The sequence below is a fragment of the Mastacembelus armatus genome, chromosome 8 (assembly GCF_900324485.2).
Source record: "Mastacembelus armatus chromosome 8, fMasArm1.2, whole genome shotgun sequence".
In the NCBI taxonomy this organism is placed as follows: Eukaryota; Metazoa; Chordata; class Actinopteri; order Synbranchiformes; family Mastacembelidae; genus Mastacembelus; species Mastacembelus armatus.
Window position 1 is genome coordinate 2,739,375 of NC_046640.1, and position 16,348 is coordinate 2,755,722.

At 43.1% G+C, this 16,348-nt stretch overlaps 1 protein-coding gene across 4 annotated transcripts in view; it reads left to right on the forward strand.

Moving 5' to 3' along the window:
- The window catches only part of septin12 (septin 12), a 105,661-nt gene that overhangs the window by 39,804 nt on the left and 49,509 nt on the right, over positions 1-16,348 (forward strand). The window contains exon 1 of one of the 4 annotated variants that reach the window (XM_026325958.1): positions 4,181-4,307. The exons of 2 other annotated variants lie outside the window; for them this stretch is intronic. Coding sequence is in view for 1 of the 2 variants with exons in the window: in XM_026325957.1 (XP_026181742.1) it covers positions 15,584-15,647 (64 nt within the window). In the remaining variant the exon portion in view is untranslated. Of the gene's footprint in view, positions 1-4,180; positions 4,308-15,510; positions 15,648-16,348 lie in introns of those variants that run through there. One more of the 4 variants, XM_026325957.1, reaches the window with a different exon arrangement.

A 16,348-nucleotide genomic window follows, 5' to 3' on the forward strand; every position in this document is an offset into this window, starting at 1 on the left:
TGATTTTTGACAACCTGAGCCAGAGGTCACTCCTTGCTGGAGCCCCGTGCCGTTTTCTTGCCGGACCCCCGAGCTGCCTTCTCACAACCAGAGTCTAGCATGCCACAGCCGCTGGAGCCTCCAGCACCATCTCGGCCAGAGTCACCAGCGCCGCCTCCTCAGCCAGAGCCGCAGCAGCCCGAGCCTCTAGAGCTGCAGCAGCCCGAGCCTCTAGAGCTGCAGCAGCCAAAGCCTCCAGTGTTGTCGCCTTGGCCAGAGTCTCCAGAGCCGCAGCCAGAGTCTCCAGTCTTATCATCGGACCCGCCTGTCCTGCAGCCTTGACAATGACCCTGCTGAGGTTCTGCCCAAGATTTCAGAACCTCAGTACGCCGACAACAGCGCCCCTGCTGAAGTTCTGCCCAGGAGTTCAGAACCTCAGTGTGGTGACGACATCATCCCTGCGGAGGTTCCCTTCCAGCCATCTAGATCTTTGGCTAGCCTTTCACCTGAGTTTCCGGCAGGCCTCTCACCCAATTCTCTGGCCAGCCTTTCACCTCAGTCTCTGGCCAGCCCTTCGCCTGTGTTTCCGGCAGGCCTCTCATCTCAGTCTCTAGCCAGTCCTTCACCCCAGTCTCTGGCTAGCTCCTCACCTGGATCTCTCAATCACCAGCCATCCATTTCCCTGAGTTTCCAGCCTTCCCTTCACCTGAGTTTCCAGCTGGCTCCTCATATCAGTCTCCGGCTAGCCTTTTACCTCAGTCTTCGGCCAGCCACTCATCCGAGTCTCCAGCCGGCTCTTCACCTGAGTTTCTGGCAGGCCTCTCACGTGAGTCTCCGGCCAGCCTTTCACCTCAGTCTCCGGCAGGCCTCTCACCTGAGCCTCCCTCCAGAGCAACCCCGGACTCTCAGGTGCGTGAGGGGTTGCCCTTGTGGCTCATCCCACATCCCAGGGCACTAAGGGAGCAGACCACCAGACTTTGAATTGTTATGATTCCTATTTGGGACTTCCTGGGGACCTTTACTTTGTATTGGATTCCTGTTTTCCCTGGCAGCCTTATCTTTACTAACTTATTATTTTCACCTGTTCCCGCTGTGCCTTTTGTCTCGCTCTTTATATATACTTCCTTCTGTCTTGTGGATCAGTGTCTTTGTGGGAGCATTACCTAATGTCACTTGGTGCAAGCGGTGATTATTATTTGTGTTTTGCCTTAGCCCTGGTGATCCCAGAAGAATAAAGATTCTGAAGTTGTCCAGCACATAGTTCCTTCACCTCTTCTTCACACCGCACAACATAACACAACCAAGTGGCCCCATTACCCCTTTACACAGGCCTGTGCATAGAAAGCTTAGTTTATGGCTTTTATATGGACTGTATCAGCATATTATAGTTTGTGTGTTGTGTGTGTGAGACAGTATGTGTTGACCCTGACCCTTTCATCGATCCTCAAACTCTTCACATTCCTCTTTAGCTCAACATGTGACATAGACTAAGGCACTTACAAAACGTTACTACTGGTTTTACATTTTATGTTGCTTTTAATCAGCTTACCTGCAGAAAATACAAAAAAGTATTGATTAGCAGGAGTGCACTGGTGTATGTAGTCTGCCAACTCCTCACCACGTACTAACCGTTCTTCTTTGGCTAGTGTTGGCTACTGATGCTTAGGGCATCAGGCGCACCCTGTTGGCGGAGTTGAGAATACCCCTTTTGCAACACAGGCTTTAGAGATAATAGTTGGATAAACTTACACAGTAGTTTAACTAGATGTTTCTATCAAAATTAAATGGGGGGGGGGGGGGGACTGTTTCCCTGCTTAGTTTAATCACACAGTACCACATATGCACCTGCTGCCTTTTGATAGGGAGAAGTACAGACTGAACAAAAACAGGTAAGTGGATTTAAACACTGGCATGCCATCCTGCTGGTCATTTCATGGTGAGAGGAGTAGCAAGCACCATGAGTAGTGGCTTCACTCATAACAAAGTTTTGGAAATGTTCTGTTCTGCAGAAGTTCTCAGACGATTCTGCGATTGTCGGGCTCATCACTGACAATGACAATGCGGAGTATAAAGGACTGATGCAGGACTTCGTGGACTGGTGTTAGCAGAACCACCTCCTCATCAACGCGGGGAAGACCAAGGACTGGTGGACTTCCGCAGACGCTGGTCTACTCTCCCCTTGACAGTGAACATCCAGGGAATGGACATTGAGAGAGTGGACTCTTATAAGTACTTGGGTGTTCACCTGACTAACTAACTGGACTGGACTCATAACACAGACGCACTGTACAGGAAGGGCCAGTCTCCTGAGGAGACTGCAGTCTTTTGGGGTGAAGGGGGCACTCCTGAGGACCTTTTATGACTCTGTGGTGGCATCAGCCATCCTGTACAGTGTGGTCTGCTGGAGCAGCAGCATCACCGAGAGGGAGAGGAAGAAGCTGGATAAGGTCATCAAGAAGGCTAGCTCTGTCCTGGGCTGTCCCTTAGACTGAGCAAGGGAGGTGGGGAACAGACGGATCCTGGCTAAACTAACATCTATACTGGACCATGAGTCACACCCCCTGCAGGATGCCCTGTCTGCCCTGGAGAGCAGCTTCAGTGACAGACTGATCCACCCTCACTGTGTGAAGGAGAGATTCCACAGGTCTTTTCTTCCTGCTGCTGTCAGGCTCTACAATGAACACTGCTAACTGTACATTTGTCATCCATCTGCTGCAGTCATGTGCAATACTGTATTATAAAGTTATTGGCATAGCTTTTTCTAGAAGAACTGGGAAATTCTCTGGTCTCTGCATCAATTTTGTTGAGCACCTCCCTCACGCACTAGTTGCTGCCGCACTGGTGAGGGGGATGCAGCTGTGCCTCCAAACACAGAGCCAGAGACACCAGCAGATACCAAAAGATACCAGCAGCTCAGGAGTAAAGAGGGAAACATGCACATTGTGCAAAAGACAAAAAAAAAAGAACAGCACTTTCATCATACTGGAAATGTTCATGTTTTCAGTGAGGTGAGTATGGAGTTGGGAACAATTTTCTCGAGGATTTTGGAAAAAAATTAAAGATTAGATATAGGACATAGGTTATTGATATTGGTTGGATCTGCACCGGGTTTTTTGAACGTGGACTTGAAGTAGACGAATAATTGTTCATCCTTGTTTTCTTAATGTGCTTTTATGTTTTATTTTAATTTACTTTACTTGATTTAAATTTATTTTATGTTAAATGTCTTTATTTTTAAATGCTCTTTTCAATGCTTTTAATGTAATTATGTGCCTTGTAAAGCACTTTGAATTGCGTAGTGTATGAAAGGTGCTATACAAATAAATTTGCCTTTGCCTTTGCCTTTGCCTTTAGACTACTGTCTGTCCATACTGATGCAAGCTGATGATAGAAATGAGTTTGGACAATGAAATAATTTTTGCTTACTAAGATCTGTCCTTTCATTCAGTCTATACTGATCATTAAGCAATCCCTTCCTATCATTTCAATTTATGGTTGAATCCAAAGTCTTTGTTCAGTGCTGCATTCAAAAGTTTAAATGAATCTATCAGGTGGGCATAAATATGAATAAAAAACAAATGTTATGGTTTTGTATCTGCTGGATGTGTAAATAAGCTATTGTTGTTACATATTAACAACATTAGCAGTGGGCAGTCATGGCTTAATGGATAGGGAGTTGGACTTGAAACCTGAAAATTGCAGGGTCCGGCAGGAGTTGTCGGTGGCTCAGAGTGAATAGCCAGCGCCCTGTCCACCTTCAATGGAGCGCTGACTGCCCACTGCTCTGGGTATGTGTGTCTTCACTGTGGTGTGTGTGCACTTAAGTGGGTTAAATGCAGAGCACAAATTCTGAGTATGGGTCACCATAATTGGATACTATATGCCTGACCTTTCAATAACATTATAATGTCATACATAATATGCTGTAAGCTTGTTCTGCTGCTTCCAGTGGGACAGAAATCAATTAATACAGCTTTAAAAACTGGAACTATAACAGGAGGATCATGTGAAGGTTTTGCTGGTAATTATTGTGTTGAAATTAGTTGAACTGAAATGGTGCAGCCTGCTTGCCATCTACAACCTCTACATAGAGACAGTGACAACAGTGTAGGTTAAAAACATAGGCAATATACATGTCATTGTCATCTGACAGTGTGTTGTTGTAGTTATATAGCTAGCAGAAGATCAGGAAACAGTTTCCCCCACAGGCCAGGAAATGAATCATCCTCTGATACACACAGTGCCACGCCCCTTAACGCACACAGATGGTGAAACGACATCTTGCTTAGCTGTGTGTCACTGCTGACTGCTGTGTGTCTCCATACCAGGTAAATAGCTCTCTCCTTTGTGTTTTCAGCCATTAGGACTGGAGTTACATTAGCATTTTTTTTTTCATGTGCTGCTTACCAGTCAGGCACTTATCAGTCTGTGGTGTAATTGTAGGGTTTGCAATGCAGATCTGAACATGTGAAAACTGGTGTGCATGCTTGTCAGCTTTGAGTGTGCTGGCACAGAGAACAGAGTACAGAATATATTGATAACATTGTAATTACATTGCAAACAAGTCAAAGGGTCATGTTTTCTTCATAGAAAAGACTTTTCCTAAATTTTTGTGCTTTTTGTAATTAAGATTAACATATTAACACATTTTGTAGTTTAGGTTAATGATTAGTATATTATGATTGCATTGTTAAGTTGACTCTGTGTTCACTACAATTTTTAAAGTGTAGGAGAGTGACACACTACCAGTACCTTATAGGTACAGCTTATAACTGTCAACAAATCTCATGAAATAATTCACTTCCCTGTGGCATTCAGCTCCATGTGTATTGGTTTTGAAGATGTAGAAGTTAAAAAGCAGATATACTGGTTTATATACTGTATAAAAGGCTAATTTAGACACAATCAGGAGGAAACAGTGTATTTATTGGTGGACTTTTCTCAGCAGCACTGCTGCCTGTTTACTCATCGCTTTATGTTTATTACTAAACAATAAAACACATAGAAAGCAACACAGCACAAACATGCAGTAGTTGAAACTAACTATTTTTGCACAGCTATACATTGTCTTAAATGAATCTTCATTTATGTAGAGTCAAAAGGCTAGAGTTTGTAGTAGGTTACCCATATTTCAGCATCGCCATACAGAAAATGCTCATAATGCAAGTATAATAGGCAATTTTTTATGATAGCCCAGTTGATTTTAAATTGACCATAGGTGTGAATGTGGGTATAAGTGTTTGTCTGGCTCCATGTGTCATCCTCTCACTCAGTGTCAGCTGACATTGTCTCCAGCTGCAATAACCATGGATCTACCAGGATAAGTGGTTGATAATGGATGGATGGTAGCCCCAGTGATTATGCAAAATATGCCTTTATATAGAACCAACTCCTTTCATTTTTCAAAGGCTAAATGATGGGAAATTATAATTATTTCCCATATCTCCCTGTAACAATAATCCCTTTCAAATGGGGTTTATAATATATTTGAATCCTAAGAGAGTCAAGAGAAAGAGAGGATTTGTTGCTCATGATCCTGCAGTTGTCTGTTGACCAGGACACCAGTAACAGCTAACAATGAGGCAAAGACGGAAGTAATGCTGGTTGGCTCTAGTGCTTCCAGTGAATCTACCGGTGTTAACATTGTAATTACATTGCAAACAAGTCAAAGGGTTTAATTTAGGCTTCAAAATGGGCGCAGATCTTAAATTTGATAAGCAAATTGGTGCTGTGGTAAAATCCAGTTTTTTCCACTTAAGGTGTTTGGCAAAACTACGACCTCTAGTGTCAAGGCAGCACTTTGAGCTAGTAATCTATGCCTTTGTTACATCACGCCTTGACTATTGTAATGCTCTGTATGTTGTGGTTATTCAGGCATCCCTTTCACGTCTCCAGCTGGTCCAAAATGCGGCGGCTCATCTTTTAACTGGAACGCGAAAAAACGAGCACATCACAGACACCAAGTGTCTTTTAGGGTTCATTTTAAGGTTTTATTATTTGTTTTTAAATCTTTAAATGGCCTTGGCCCATCCTATCTTACTGAACTCCTTCATCCTTATACTCCTAGCCGCTCCCTTAGATCAGCCCACTTCCTGCTTTTTGACGTGCCAAAAACGAGGAGGAAGCTCCGTGGAGACAGAGCTTTCTGTACTGCTGCCCCAAGGCTATTGAACAATTTGCCTTTGCACATAAGACAAGCCTCTATATTACCTATGTTCAAAGTACAATTTAAAACCTATTTGTATACCCAAGCCTTTGGACCAGCGTGATGGATTGATTATGGACTGTTTTTTATTGTTTTATTTATAAAAATTTTAAACTATTTTTAAAATTCTTATTTTATGTATATTTGTTTCCTGTTTGTTTTGGCGTACGGCACTTTGTGTCAGCTTTGCTGTTCTTAAAGCGCCTTATAAATAAAAGTATTATTATTATTATTAATGCTAGTGAGTTGAGTGGTGAAATTACCTAGCTGGATACATGAATAATTTATATTTACTGTAGATAGATTTTAGTAAGTATGACCAGTAGGTGAACATTTATAATGTGGGTCAAATATGCACATGTACACATTACTGTTGTGCATGACTTTGAGAGTGGAATTGATTCTCTAATATATATATACATATACATATACCGTCAAGCCCGAAATTATTCATACCCCTTGCAAATTCTGACTTAAAGTTACTGTTATTCACATGCCACTTTTTGTTCAAATGTAAATAAAAGATAAGTAATCATTTTTTCTTGTGCATCGTCTTATTTTCTTCTGGGAGAAGCCTGTGTCATTTCTAATCAAAAAAAAACTTGCTGGTTCAATAAAAGTAACTTTAAGTCAGAATTTGCCAGGGGTATGAATAATTTCGGGCTTGACTGTATATATGGTGGTGTGAAAAAGTGTTGGCCCCCTTCCTGATTTCTTATTTTTTTGAATGTTTGTCACACTTTAACGTTTCAGATCATCAAACAAAGTTAAATATTAGTCAAAGATAACACAAGTAAACACATCATGCAGTTTTTAAATGAAGGTTTTTATTATTAAGGGGAAACAAAATCCAAAACTACTTGGCCCTGTGTGAAAAAGTGTTTGCTCCCTAAACCTAATAACTGGTTGGGTCAACCTTAGCAGCAACAACTGCAATCAAGCATTTGTGATAACTTGCAATGAGTCTGTTACAGCGCTGTGGAGGAATTTTGGCCCACTCATTTTTGCAGAATTGTTGTAATTCAGCCACACTGGAGGGTTTTCGAGCATGAATCACCTTTTTAAGGTCATGCCATAGCATCTCAATCAGATTCAGGTCAGGGCTTTGACTAGGCCACTCCAAAGTCTTCATTTTGTTTTTCTTCAGCCATTCAGAGGTGGACTTGTTGGTGTGTTTTGGATCATTGTCCTGTTGTAGAACCCAAGTTTGCTTCAGCTTGAGGTCACGAACAGATGGCTGGACATTCGCCTTCATAATTTTTTGGTAGACAGCAGAATTCATGGTTCCATTTATCACAGCAAGTCTTCCAGGTCCTGAAGCAGCAAAACAGCCCCAGACCGTCACACTACCACCACCATATTTTACTGTTGGTATGATGTTCTTTTTCTGAAATGCTGTGTTACTTTTACACCAGACGTAATGGGACACACACCTTCCAAAAAGCTCGACTTTTGTCTCGTCAGTGCACAGAGTATTTTCCCAAAAGTCTTGGGGATCATCAAGATGTTTTCTGGCAAAACTGAGACGAAGCTTTATGTTCTTTTTGCTCAGCAGCGGTTTTCATCTTGGAACTCTGCCATGCAGACCATTTTTGCCCAGTCTCTTTCTTATGGTGGAGTCATGAACAGTGACAGCAAGTGAGGCCTGCAGTTCTTTGGATGTTGTGGGGTCTTTTGTGACCTCTTGGATGAGTTGCACTTTTGGGGTAATTTTGGTCGGCCGGCCCCTCCTGGGAAGGTTCTCCACTATTGCATGTTTTCACCATTTGTAGATAATGGCTCTCACTGTGGTTTGCTGCAGTCCCAAAGCTTTAGAAATAGCTTTATAACCTTTTCCAGAATGATAGATCTCACTTACTTTCTTTTTCATTTGTTTTTGAATTTCTTTGGATCTCTGCATGATGTCTAGCTTTTGAGGATCTTTTGGTCTACTTCACTTTGTCAGGTAGGTCCTATTTAAGTGATTTCTTGATTGCGAACAGGTGTGGCAGTAATCAGGCCTGGGTGTGGCTAAAGGAATTGAATTAATGTGATAAACCACAGTTAAGTTATGTTTTAACAGGGGGGCAAACACTTTTTCACATAGGGCCATGTAGTTTTGGATTTTGTTTCCCCTTAATAATAAAAACCTTCATTTAAAAACTGCATGATGTGTTATCTTTGACTAATATTTTAATTTGTTTGATGATCTGAAATAACACCCCTGCCTTTCACCCGAGAGAGAGCTGGGATAGGCTCCAGCAGATCCCCGTGACCCTGGCTTTCAGGAAAAAAGCGGGTACAGAAGATGGATGGATGGATTGATGGATCTGAAATATTACAATGTGACAAACATGCAAAAAAATAAGAATCAGGAAGGGGGCCAACATTTTTTCACACCACTGTATATATATATATATATATATAAATAATAATAAAAAATTTCCCGTCTCACCCCTATGGGTGGTGTGTGTCTTCCTCAATCTCGGGTCCTCTACCAGAGGCCTGGGAGTTTGAGGGTTCTTTGCAGTATCTTAGCTGTTCCTAGCACTGCGCTCTTCTGGACTGAGATCTCTGATGTTGTTCCTGGGATCTGTTGGAGCCACTCTCCCAGTTTGGGGGTCACAGCCCCGAGGGTGCTGATTACCACGGGGACCACTGTTGCCTTCACTTTCCACATCCTTTCTAGCTCTTCTTTAAGCCCTTGGTATTTCTCCAGCTTCTCGTGTTCCTTCTTCCTGATGTTGCTGTCACTTGGGATCGCTACATCTACCACTATGGCTTTCTTCTGTTGTTTGTCCACCACCACTATGTCCGGTTGGTTAGCCATCACCTGTTTGTCGGTCTGTATCTGGAAGTCCCACAGGATCTTAGATCGGTCATTCTCCCTCACCTTTGGAGGCGTGTCCCATTTTGACCTTGGGACCTCCAGCCCATACTCGGCACAGATGTTCCTGTACACTATGCCGGCCACTTGGTTATGGCGTTCCATGTATGCTCTGCCTGCTAGCATCTTACAACCTGCTGTTATGTGCTGGATTGTCTCAGGGGCATCTTTGCACAGCCTGCACCTGGGGTCCTGTCTAGTGTGGTAGACCCCAGCCTCTATTGATCTTGTGCTCAGGGCCTGTGCTTGTGCTGCTACGATCAGTGCCTCTGTACTGTCTTTCAGTCCAGCTTTTTCCAGCCACCAGTAGGACTTTTCGATATTCAATTCAATTCAATTCAATTTTATTTGTATAGCGCCAAATCACAATACAAATCATCTCAAGGCACTTTACAAAAACTAAAACTAAAAACCCAACAATTCCCTTATGAGCAAGCACTTGGCGACAGTGGAGAGGAAAAAACTCCCTTTAACGGAAGAAAAAAAACCTCCAGCAGAACCGGGCTCAGTTTGGGCGGCCATCTGCCTCGACCGGTTGGGGTGAGTGGATAGAGCAGAGAGAAAAGAACAGCAACAATAAACAACAAATAGACACTGCAAGTTGGTGGGGCCAGTAACTGCACATCAGCTCCAGGACCAGGGACACCTGCTGAAGGTACAGAGAGAGAGAGAGAGAGAGAGAGAGGGAGGGAAAGAGCACAAACTAGGGGAGAGAGAGAGCACAAGGTTAGTAACATTCAATGGTGGAATATACATGAGGTGGGAGAGAAGAGGGGGGAGGGGGGGGGGGGGTTAGGGTAGGATATCAGCCACTTCTTGTATCTGTCGGTGGTACATTCCGTGCAGGGGTTTGTCCTGCCATGATGGTTCTTGCTCTTCTTCCTCTGCATCGGGCTTCTGTTGCCTGAGATATTCACTAAGTATTCCATCGCTTGGGGCCATCTTCCTGATGTACTCATGGATCTTGGTTGTTTCATCTTGGATGGTGGCTTTGACGCTCACCAGTCCCCGGCCTCCTTCCTTCCTCTTAGCGTACAGTCTCAGGATGCTGGATTTGGGGTGAAGTCCTCCATGCATTGTGAAGAGCTTTCTTGTCTTGACATCAGTGGCTTCTATGTCCTCTTTTGGCCAGCTTATTATGCCAGTGGGGTATCTGATGACCGGCAGGGCGTAGGTGTTGATGGCTTGGACCTTGTTCTTCCCATTTAGCTGACTTCTTAGGACTTGCCTTACTCTCTGTAGGTATTTGGCTGTGGCTGCTTTCCTCGCGGCTTCTTCCTGGTTCCCATTTGCCTATGGGATTCCAAGGTACTTGTAGCTGCCCTCAACATCCGCTATGCTGCCTTCTGGGAGTTCAACTCCTTCAGTCCTGACAACCTTCCCTCTCTTTGTTATCATTCGACCATACTTATCCAGTCCGAATGACATTCCAATGTCGTTGCTGTATATCCTGGTGGTGTGGATCAGTGAGTCGATGTCTCGCTCAGTCCTGGCATACAGCTTGATGTCATTATTTGCCAGCTACAATTTTAATTGCAATTACAATTACAATTTTAATTTTTTGCTTATGTATGCACACTGGAGAAATAATTGAAACTTTAACCATTACACTTACGGATTCATTTTTATTTTGTGCATAAGGGCAACATCTACCTTGAGCAGGGGCTAGACTCATAAGCATCCACTTAAACCTACTTTCACCCAGTAACATAACATACAGATGAGTGACAAATAAATAGAAAAAGCCAACATAAAGTGTCTGAGTCCTGTGCTACCATTTGCCTCCTAAACAGCTTTAGTGCACCTTGGCATTGATTCTACATGTCAACCCAAAGCTTGTTAATAAGAGGACACTGTTTAGAGAAAGATTTGACTAAAATGTTGGGTGGGTAAAGATACAGTAGAGTTATAGAGAAGAAAGTGATTATAATCTGTTAAATCAGAATCAGAAATCCTTTATTAATCCCTTACGGGAAATTGGCTCGCTCCGGGGCTTCATGCTGCACTGTATAAATTATAGCAAAAATACAATAATGACTAACAATACAATTCAATACAATTAAATAAACACCCATCTATCAAATACAAAAAACAGTACAAAAAATACTTTACAGAATAGGCACTATTTAAAATATACATATTTACATATTGTGGCTACAGATCTGGCATCATTTACAGATAATATAGTACAGATTGAACAGACAAAACAGATTGAACCTATGAACAAATTAACTGGGCAGGTTGATTGTTGTACAGCTTCAATAATTTTCACAGGGAGGAGTTGAATAGTTTGATCACCACTGGCAGGAATGAATTCCTGTGGCACTCTGTGTTGCATTGTGGGGGAATGGGTCTCTGGCTGAATGTGCTTCTGTGGCTGAGCCACACATCATGGACAGGGTGTGAGTTGTCCAATAATGATGTTATCTTGGACAACATTCTCCTCTCTGACGCTGCTGTCAGAGAGTCCAGCTCCTCACCTACAACATGGCTAACCCTGGTTTATTGAGTCTATTGGCATCCTTCTCCCTCAGTCTGCTGCCTCTGCACACAACAACACAGAATATGGGACTGGCTATCACAGACTCATAAAACATCCACAGCAACAACTGACAGAAGGACCTTAGCTTAGCTAGAGTTGGCTCTGGCCTTTTCTGTACAGGTAGTCTGTATATGTTTTGGCCCAGTATTGTCCAAGTACACCCGTAAGTGTACACAATGTCCACAGACTTCATGGGGTTACCTGAGCCGTAGTCTTCCTCATGGGTGTGAGATAAGATGTTGTGTATTGATGACATGTCTCTTCAAAAATGACAGTTGAATTTACCCATTTGATTTTATAAGTCGCAGCCATTTGGAAGTGTAGTGGCTGCAGCCCTGCACTTCCATTCTACACTGACTGGCAATTCACCAGTGTGGGGGGTTGAGGGGGTAGTCCTTCTGCTCTTCGGGATTAGTGGAAGCTCCTTGGTCTATTTGCATGTCAATAGATCCTAGGACTGCTATAACCCGCCAACACTTCCCTCCCTCCCCCATCTCTCTTTCTCTCTTTCTGTCTCTCATCCTTTCTCCACTCCTTACAGTCCTCCTGGCATCAGGGAGCACTGAAGTGAGGAAAAGAGGTGGTTAGAGGGAAAGAAAGTGTTGATCATCATTGCTGACAAACTTAGCAGAAAGATTTTAGAAAGTTTCCATCTTGGTCTTTTAAGAAAGCCCTGTGTTTCGACACAACTTGCTTGTGTGCTTGCGAGAAGGTAGGAATTCTTTTTTGTTTCTCTCATCCCCTGTGGATGTCAATGGCATGCACAGTCTCCTGGACTAACAATGAAAGCGGACAGGACTGGGCCTCTTAGATGGTCAGAATGGGAGTGGGAGGGGGTTTATTAGGCCTTGGATGGCTCCCTACAAGCTTCTGAATCGAGCAGATTCTAAAATTGACACTGTTGCTTAAAACCAAAATGTGAGGGTTCCAAGACTACTATAAATTTCTGGATTATTGATAAGGTGTTTTGTTTTTAATACAAATGCTGAAGTAGCCACACGCATATTCACCTTAGCTAGCATTTTACAATTAACTGCTTTACTCAATATGTTCTGTTAAACATGTAATATATAAATGTTACTATTTTCATAATACTATTTCTGTTCATTGGTTCACGTGAATATAGATGTGATAACACTATTCTAACTAAAACGCTGTTTGATCATCTGACTGTTTATATTTGATGCCTTGTCAGACTTATAAGGCCCAGGTTTTTCTACTTTAGCCGCACTGTATTGACAGGCATTTACATTCAGGAATTGTCTTCTCCCCTTTGCCTGCTTCTTTGGTGGCTAAAGTCATAGGTTTGTCAAGAAGACTAAAGGAATGTCTGTGTCCAGCTCTCAGTACTTCTCTAGCTTCTACATAAATTTCTGTGGTTTGGTTTAGTTTAGATTTATGCTCAAGTTCCTGTTTGTGCTTTTATATATCACCTTCTCTGAAATCAGAATTTCAGAGTTGTGTTAAGCTGCTTCTGAAGGAAACCAACCCTTTCCCGTTTTCCCTGTTTCACATTAAAGACTGTCAACTGGTGAGGTGCTTTGAATGTAAAAAAATATTTGCAGTGTGTTTGGTACCATGTAAGCTAAACCTCGTCAGTGGTGCCAGTGTTCAAATTGGTGTATGAACATCTCTATATTCATATATATGAGCTGAAAAGAATGGCATGTGACAAACTGGTTTAGGACTATCACACCTGCAACACATCACCAATGTAAACAAATTTTACCATGTTGTGTGGGGCAGTGTGAATACTCCTACCTAAATTGCCTGTGTGTGTGCGTCCCAGTGTGGCTGAAAAAAGAAATAATAATAATAAACAAGTGAGATCTCCATAAAATGAAATAGTCCTTAATTACATACTGTTTTAAAAATGCTAAATGGGAATAGTGTTTCCTGTATATAAAATTTTAGTTAGCCAGACAAATATTTGATTATATGATATATATCTTTTTTAAGCCCAGCAGGTTGTTCAAAAATGTTTTACATTATATATTTGTTTGTCATCAATATGTTTATTATCTCTTATTCTGTCACCTGTTATTTAAGGATATTAACAGTATGCAATCCTGATTTGAGCTTTGAACTTTGAATCTCTGTTCATGGTTGTGTCACAATATATCTTTGTTTTCTATTCTCATTGAGTCACTATGTACATTGCCAGACTGCAAACACTTTTTTAAGTAAGTAACACGTTTAGAGTTATGAGGTGTTTTCTTGCAACACTTATGAGGGAAACTGTGTGGACATTGTGTGAGTGATTGTGTGCCTGGTTCCTTTCTAGCCATGCATGAAGAAGTCAGATGTTTCCAAGTGTTGTCAGAAGGTATATTTATGAACTAAAACAGCAGCTGCTCATAAATGATACTGGATTATTTTGCAGTTGTGCAGCAGTTGACAGAATCGAGTTCAGTGTCTTCAGACTAGATTCATACACATATTTACCATGCATGAGAAAATGCAGTCCTCACTGAGTTAAAGGCGGGTGGTGAGTTTATGCAGTGGGGACCAGCACCATGAGGGGCTCTGCCAAAACAATGCAGTTTTGGTGCAGTTGGATCAGGTTTAACGTTTTTGTAATTATCATGATGAAAACTTTCCAGCACTGTACATTCCTGTCTGTGACAGAATTCTATTAGTCCATTTCAGACAGAAATCTTGGTAGATTGCTGTTAGCTTGTCCCATCAATAAGATTTGAATGCTTTGTGTACTCACACAAAACCAAACACAGCAATCATTTTACCACTAGTGTCATTTTACTACATTTAACTAAAATATGACATTTCAATTGGTGGAACTTAATTAACTTAACTCAATTATTTCAACCAAACTTGGGTGACTTATGCACCCAAGGCTGAAATAGCAGGCTGAATTTCATGGATCCAAGCCCATTGGGTTGCTACAGTAAATGTCATTGCTTGCCACATCTTGCCACAAGCAAGAGAGGAAGTCGGCGACCACCATCTCTGCCCCCAGCCGATGGACCACTCTGAATTTAAAAGGCTGTAAAGTCAGATATCAACATGTGAGCTAGGCGTTGCCATCTTTCATGCAGTGGAGCCATTGGAGTGGTGCATGATACAAATAGAGGGTCAATGGACGTCCCAGGAGGTAGTATCTGAGGGCACTGACTGCCCACAGGTTTGTCAGACATTCTTTCTTGATGGTGCCACTGTCCGACGCATCGGTCTGCAGGATAAAAGGGAGAGAAAAGTTAGGAGCATTAAGCAGTGGTTCCCCAGAGAGAGCTTGTTTAATCCTCTCAAATGCCACCTGGCACTATTCTGTCCACTGGACCAGATCTGAGGCACCTTTTCAGGTGAGGTTGATCAGTGGGGTGGTTAGGTCCGCAAAATTTGTGATGAACCACCCAGTCAATTAAACAAACCACCTTTCCTCTTTTTTAGTCTTGGGCCAAGGGCAGGTCACAATGGCCTCCATCTTTTCTATTTGAGGCCACACCTGCCTTCTGCGAAGTGATACCCCAGATACTTTACCTGCCTCCATCCAATTCTATACTTCCTCAGGTTGGCAGTAACCCCAGCCTGCCTCAGTGACTCGAGCACCGCAGCCACCCTCCGCTTATGCTCCACCCAGGTGTTACTATGGGTAGCATCTTCCAGATAGGCGGCCACATACGCACATGGAGGATGTGGATGTGGATGTGGAGGATGTGTATAATCCACACAGAAGCTTATAGACCAATCCTTCGTGGTCACCAGAATGATGGGGCTACACCATGCACTGTGGGATTCTTCTATCACCCTCATCTCTAGCATAGACCTCAATTCTGCCAGAACTGTTTTTTGCTTGTGTTCTGGCAGTCGGTAGGGCCGTGATCGCACTGGGGGTGTCTCGATATGATGTTGAATGAGGTTTGTGCGTCCCAGCAGGGGGGAGAACACATCAGTAAATCATTCTTGCAACTGGGCCACATCTGCTTTCTGGGATGGCGAGAGATGGCCGTTGAATGGGACCAGAGAGGGATTGATGTCTTTTGGCACCTCCGGCCCCAGCTCATCTCTATCTGGCTCCAAGCTCACCAGAGAAGCAGGTACCGCCTTTCTTCATGCTTTCAGGATGTTGAAGTGGTAAATCTGTGTTGCCCCGCCCGGACTGCTCAGCCTCATAGTCGACATCCCCCACTCGCAATGTAACCCCAAAGGGTCCTTGCCACTTGGCAAATAATTTTGAGCTAGGGGCAGGAAGCAGTACAATTGCCAGTGCAATTTGCCACAGCTGTGCCCCTCTGTTGTACAGGCATTTTTGATGCTCTTGAGCCCAGAGCAAATTCTCCCGTGACCACTGTCCAAGGGAGTGGAGTTTTGCTTTCAGGTCCAAGACGTACTGAACCTCATTTGTGCTGGCACTTGGACCATCCTCCAAGCTTTCTTTAATGAGGTCCAAGACGCTGCGCAGTTTCCTTCCAAACAGTAATTCAAAAGAAAAGGAAGAAAATCCTATGGAGGCCTGGGGTACCTCCTGCACTGTGAACAACAGAGGGTCCAGCCAATTACATTCGTCTTTGTGAATAAACTTCCAAAGACTTATTCAGCTGCTCCACCAGCCCATCTGTCTGCAGGTGTTAGAGGTTGGTCCGAATAGACCTGATGCCCAACAACTCGTAAAGTTCCCTGAGTGTGTGAGACATGAAAAAGTGCCCTGGTCAGTCAGGATCTCTTTCGGCATCCCGAAGTGAGAGTTGACCTGAAAGAGAGCATGTGCAACACTTTTTGCTGAAATGCTGCACAACGG